Raw genomic sequence first — 6,081 nt, 5'->3', positions numbered from 1 at the left:
CTGAATGAAGACCATTGCTTTGGACAGCAAAAGCTTTCCCTCTGCACTTCCCTTTCTGTAAACCCCAAATCTGCCTGATTTTTCCCTTCATCTGATTCATTTCTTTGTTCTGCAAGTTGCCTTTCATCAGTTTAATCACAAAATGCTCCTGTCCTTTGTTGTTGATTTATGTTACTGACTTGTTGGCTTCCTTTTTAACCCACTCCAACGTACAATGAAATGTCTCATTTTGATGTTTTGAAATCCTAAGCAGGTAGTCGAAGGTTCTCCAGAATGATGCTGGAATAGAGCAAACAAGCACATTCTGGAGTTTTTTGCTCTAATGCTCTTATTTGCAATAGATTTTGAACCAGTATAAAATGCGTTTTAGCATCACACCTCAGTGGCGGGCATGCAATAAAAATGCAAAGAAACAGAGATTTCTTCTCTGTGACTGCTCAAGCATCTGTTGAAGCACTGGGGAAGAGTCAAATTTGGTGCAAATCAGAGTAAATTAGCTGACTTTAAAAGGCTTCAGTAATTTACAGCAACTAAAGACTGACTCTGAACCACACTCTCTGGACAGCCCTGGCACCTCTGCCTAAATTTTAATTAAAACTTTTAATGAGCAAATATATCTGCTCACAATGGGGAGGAAAAAAAAAAAAAAAGCCATGTCCAACTTAGGACAGGGCATTCCTGTATTCTTTGGAAATACTAAAAAACAAGTGGCGATGCTTTCATATTCCATGCACTTTATTGGAAGTAGAGCAAAAACAAACAACAAAAAAACCCTGCCACTTTTTACGGCTTTTGAGTCATCAAGATACAAGTAATAGAGCTCTAATTTATGCAGATGTCAAAGCAGACTTTGTGTGTCAGGACACTAAGCAAGGAAACTAATGGGAATGCGAGCAACATAATTACTCGCTGCTGACTACAGAAGGTGAAATGTGGTTTTTTGGTTCCTTTGTGTCTTTACTGCCAACGTATGGATGACAAACTGGTCTGAGACATCCAACAAAGAACTTCACTAGAGCCCTGCCCCTGCTCTCCATGACCACGTTGTCTTACCGGTACAGCTCCACAGGCTTGCCTAAAATGACTTCATCTTGATTTTAATGAAATGGAGAGTCCTAAAGAGCTCGTTTCCAGAAATACTTCCTGGAGCACTCTAGGAAAGGGATTTTTGAACCAAATATCACAACTTGCTGCACAGTCAGGAAGAGTTTCATCAGAAGAAGAAGGTGATGGAGAGCAAGCAGGGATTGGCTGATCATGTGCTGTGTGCCCCAAGACAACCACAAGCTTTAAAGGAAGAGCATATATCAAGAGGAATATGTTTGAAGTGTCCCTTTTTTGAAGTGATCCTGGTGATGATTCTCTGATGTGGTTTCCTGATGCTACAGTGTTCTCCTTCCTAGCATGCCTCTTCCTCAGGTGGAAACCAGTGTTGAAGACATTTTTACTACTGAAAGAGGAGCAGAGCTTTCATTTTTGTAACTGTATTTGGCACAGAGGACCCGTTGAAATCCTCATCCTTGGCCTGTACATCCCTTGTGAGTGAGCTGAGCTTCCCAAGCTCTTCTCAGCTCTGCAGCTCTTTTCATCCATCTCTTTGGTCCTACCATCACGTTCGTCAGCATCCTGAGGGACTGAGCCCTGGCACAAATAGTCCCCACTTCTGGATCTCAGTTCTCCACTCCTGGATATGTAGCTCCAGCTGGGGGCTCCAGGGACATTCCTCCTGGCTACGGAGCTGACCATGCTCCTGGAGGTGAATCCTTGTTGGTAGGCCCTAAAGTCTGCAGGAAAGGATGCTCTACCAGCACCACAGAGGAACCACAGTCTTCTGGACTGTCTACCAGCAAGACCAGCTCCACATTCTGGTCCGCAGATGATATTGCAAGGAGTGCTGACCACTGTCACAGGAAAACAAGAACCGAGTCGCTCTTAGAACAATTCTCGTAGGTAGAACATGGCTTTTTTCTTCTCTATAAGAACTCGAATTGGCATTTTAAAAGTTGTAAGGAAAAAAAAAAAGCAAAATTTGGAATTACTTACACATGCTCACAGGTATTCCAGTGGAAATCCTAACGGGGGAGAAAGTTGAATAGTTACCCATCACATAACTAGCATTTCTGTCTTTTTCCACCCTTCTTGCCCTGCTGAAGTGTCCCAAAGGCTGCCCACTGCCCACACATGGTTGCAATGATGCCCACCTGCCCTCTTCGCCCTCCAGTAAAGTCCTGTAGGTCGCAATCTCGATGTCCAGGGTCAGCTTGACGTTCAGCAGCTCCTGGTAATCCCACAGCATGCAAGCCAGCTCGTCCTTGGCCTTCTGCAGGGCGTTCTGCAGCTCCACGTGCTTCTCCCGGGCATTTTTCAGGGCACGGGCCCTGCGGTTCTCAGCAGCATGAACTGATGTTTGCAGAGAGGACACCTATCCAGGGAGACACCAAAGTCTTTATTCCCTCTGTCCTCTGTTTTTCCATTTTCACCCTTAAAAGAATCCATCTCTCTCCTCTTGAGAGTGACAAATTCAGAAGAACTGATGTCATTTTTAGGAAAGCCAAATGTTTCTAAAAAGAACTCGAGCATCACTTCTGAAATGTTAGAGGAAGGCTGTGCACATCTGTGTACCTAAGCTTGTTTCAAGGACACCAATGTTTTGTTCTAATCGGAACTAATCATTAAGATTTTCCCTTATTTCCCGTTATAAAGTATATAATGAACCTGAAAATTATACCATTTGTTTACTAGGGGTGCTGGATTACTGGTGAGTCATAGCTTTACCTTACTTATTGGATGCCTTGAGCCTGTGGCAGAGGCATTGTCTCCTGCTGGAATTCCTGCTGGAGCAATTGTCCGAGTTGCTGTAGCTAACCAATGATGTAATCTGGTGCAATTCATTATTTACAACAATCAAATTGATCCCTCAGAAAACAGTCCATCAGATAAATCCTCTGGCACTGTTAAGATCTTAGTGAAGATCTAAACACAGTGGAAGCCATCTGAGTAATCATCTACACTGAAGACAAAAGGACTGCCTGGAAATCCGGAAGACTTGGGATCTTACATCCAGGAGATCCAGTGGCTGAATGTGACCCGTCCTACCTGCTTCTTCATGTCTTCAAGGTCACACTGCCGCCTCTGCATCACCAGGCTCAGCTCCTCAACCTCTTGCTGGTGGGACTTCAGCTCTCTGTAATGTCTCCCCTTTGCCTCCTCAAGCTCTTGATGCTGGCAGTGAGAAACGAGAGAGCTGGCAATTAACTCTGGCTTCCAGGATCCTTGTGCTACTGGTTTTGCCAGTGACAGAACTGCAGGAGGTCACTGGGTTTTCCAACTCACCCTGGTTCCATACAGTGCATCCAACCCTGCCTTACTTTTCTGAGCTATGTCCTTGCAGCGGCGCGCAGCGCTCTTGAGGACGCCCTGCACAGCAAGACCTCGGCTGTTGTCCATTTGCACAACGACGGCCGTGCCGCAGACGCTTCTCTCCAGCTCAGCAGTTTCCTGCAAGTGGCAATAAGCAGTCAGGAACCTCTCCTCCCTTGAGTCCTTATCTTCATCCACCTCCGTGGAAGTAACAGTGCAACCAAGAGCTTTTTTGCAGCCACCACTCATGCTGTGACCGGACTTGCAGCTTGAGTCCCATTGCCTCCAAGAGGGAACCCGATGGATTAGTTTAATCAGACATAAGTCAATATAGATAAGGAGTGGCTGTTAGGAATGGGAACAGACAAGCAAGAGCTGGACAGGAGGATCCGTACCTGAGCAAACACGCACTTCAGGAGCCCCATTTCCTGCTTTAGGATCTCCAGGTTCACGTGCAGCTCCACCTTGGTCAGATAGACACAGTCCACGTCCTAAAAGAGTTCCCAGGCACTTAGGAGCGAAAATGATGGAGACCACAGGCAGTTTCCCTATGTTTTCTTGAGTAAGATGTTGCTTTTAGCAAACGTGAGTTGGAAGGTCGGATGTCCCTAGCACAACAGCTGAGGGGTCCCACATATAGTTTTGCTGGACTCTTACTTAGTAATATCATGATTTGGGTGCTAGGAATAATGAGCAGTCATTTTAGACTTAAATGCAATTGCTGTGCTAAATGGCAGAGGCCTGGTCCTCCCTGGCAATGCTCTGTGATGTGTTTGTTCTGAATATACATTTGTCTAATGACTTCTAATGTTCTCTAGACCTGATTCTTATTGTGGAAGGGAGAGACAAGAGGAAACTCCTTTGATCTCCGAATCCAGCCTCTCCATTCGTCCACATTCCTTACCTTCTTCAGCAGCATGAGCTGCTTCTTGGCGGCTGTGTGCTTGGCCACTTCTTGCTCACATCTGTCAGGGAAGAAGAGAGACTCGTTCCCAGGTCCTGCTGTGGTTGGAGGCCTTATTTTGGGGTGTTGTTAGGGGTCACGTTGCTTTTGGAATGTACTTTTTGTTAGAGAGAAGATCATTCAGAAAGACAAAAAGAGAGTCCACCTGCCTCTTAGAGTTTCCACCCACTTACTTGCATTTCAGCTTCTCAACCAGCTTCTCCTTGTGGTTCTGCTCAAGCTTCATCTGCCCCCTCTCCTGCAGCAGCAAGTCCAGCTGCCCTTGCAGGCTGCGAAAGACGTTCCCCAAGACTTGCTTGAGGTTATTCTGGCGCGGCGTGACCTGCTTGTGGAGGAGGTCCCATTTGGTGACCAGCTCCCTGTTGCGCTGCTCCAGGCATCGTACCTGCAACCAGAAGGCAAAGCCACCCTCTCCAGGTACGTGCTTAGGTGCATCGTACAGGGATCAGGTGAACGGGAGAGGAATTAGGCATCGTGTCTTCTGCGTCAGTGCTCCAGGGGCTCCTAATGAGGGGGACAAGGACAAAAGGGAGATAGGGTGATCTTCATAAGCGAGGAATCCGAGGGCAAACACGGCCTGATGCTTTCCTGTTCCTTGGGGAAGCCTTCAGCAACGCAGCCTTTGCTGTAGCTGCAGAGACTGTGGGCTTTCTGAATACATCTGCATAGGTGCTCAGATAGTGGAAATCACCATTTGTCAGGAGAAGACAACACCGCTCCACAAGGCCTAGCTCCATGCAGTGCTAGAGTGCAGAAGCAGAGCAGAAGATCTTGGAGGAACAGCTCCCTTGTGCTGTCAAAAATAAATACAGATGCAGCTTACCCAAGCACACAAATAGAGATTAAAATAACCTTATCAGCTAGACGTGCACCGTGTTGGAGAGCTGCCACCCAGCTCGTGGCATGGGAACTGTGTGCGCCATCTCCTGCAAGGTGAGGGCAGGAGGAGAGGAATCCACGAGCTGAGTGAAAAAGGAAGGTTCCCTCCATACCTAAAGCTCATCGCTTCTTTGTGTCTCTTCTCAGATCTCACCTTGTCAACGAAATGGGCGAACTGGTTGAGGCGCCTCGTCTGCTTCGGGTCCTGCAGTTGGGTGCACTGGATTTGAGGGTGAGTCCTCCTGCAAAGGGGCTGCAGGAGGTCCTTGTTCACGTGCAGCCGGCAAAGACCTTCCCTTCTGCAGCTCCTGCCCACGCCGGCTCCCGTGCGCCCACGAGTGCCGCCGTGGCTGCAATGGACATCCCCGTAGCCCCATCCTCTTCTGCTGGAGAAAATCTGTCGATATCCATCCTCATTCTGGAGACTTGGGCTGCTCTTCCTCCATACTCCATATGTTGTCCCAAATGATGCAGCTGGGGGGAAGATGCTGGTTCTGCAGCATCTTGGGCTGCTCGCAGCAGAAACTGATGTGGACTTTTGTCTATGAAGAGATCTTCCAGCTGACAGCTGCTGGCTCATGCTGGGATCCTTGGAGGAGGCAAAAATCAGGGAAACGGGACAGCCGGGAGGGAGCAGGCAGCTCCAAGAGGGAGTTCTGCTCTGGCATCCACAAGCTTTTCCTTTATACACAACTCGGAAGCTGGGCTTGGTTGATGGAGGAGAATAATTTGGGGTTTTCGTGGGGGTTTGCCTTGCCTCGCAGCACTTCACGAGCTGCAATATGCAAAATGTGTGACAGGAATGTTTATGAAATCCTGTGGAATTTTTTCTGTTTTTAAACAGCGTTGCTTGCAAACTCAGCTTGGAGGACAGCGGA

At 47.5% G+C, this 6,081-nt stretch overlaps 1 protein-coding gene across 1 annotated transcript; it reads right to left on the bottom strand.

The window, feature by feature from the left end:
- Positions 1-245: 245 nt before the first annotated feature.
- On the bottom strand, positions 246-5,783 carry LOC112954181 (keratin, type II cytoskeletal-like). The gene is made up of 8 exons (XM_026047322.1): positions 5,358-5,783; positions 4,498-4,709; positions 4,265-4,325; positions 3,756-3,851; positions 3,334-3,498; positions 3,097-3,222; positions 2,202-2,422; positions 246-279 (listed from the first exon to the last, which is right to left on the bottom strand). The coding sequence occupies exons 1-8, from the start codon at positions 5,781-5,783 to the stop codon at positions 246-248; spliced, it is 1,341 nt and encodes a 446-aa protein (XP_025903107.1).
- Positions 5,784-6,081: the final 298 nt, after the last annotated feature.

Source organism: Nothoprocta perdicaria, unplaced genomic scaffold, assembly GCF_003342845.1.
Source record: "Nothoprocta perdicaria isolate Ctin4 unplaced genomic scaffold, notPer1 scaffold_491, whole genome shotgun sequence".
Classification (NCBI taxonomy): Eukaryota; Metazoa; Chordata; class Aves; order Tinamiformes; family Tinamidae; genus Nothoprocta; species Nothoprocta perdicaria.
Note: the sequence above shows the minus strand (reverse complement) of the source record. Positions and strands in the feature narration are given on the sequence as shown.

Excerpts from the sequence above, each read along its gene's own strand:
- LOC112954181 (XM_026047322.1), bottom strand. The coding sequence starts at position 5,783 with ATGAGCCAGCAGCTGTCAGCTGGAAGATCTCTTCATAGACAAAAGTCC. Across the intron at positions 4,710-5,357 it reads TCGCCCATTTCGTTGACAAG|GTACGATGCCTGGAGCAGCG; the intron begins GTGAGATCTGAG and ends TTCTGGTTGCAG. Across the intron at positions 3,223-3,333 it reads ATGCACTGTATGGAACCAGG|CATCAAGAGCTTGAGGAGGC; the intron begins GTGAGTTGGAAA and ends TCTCACTGCCAG.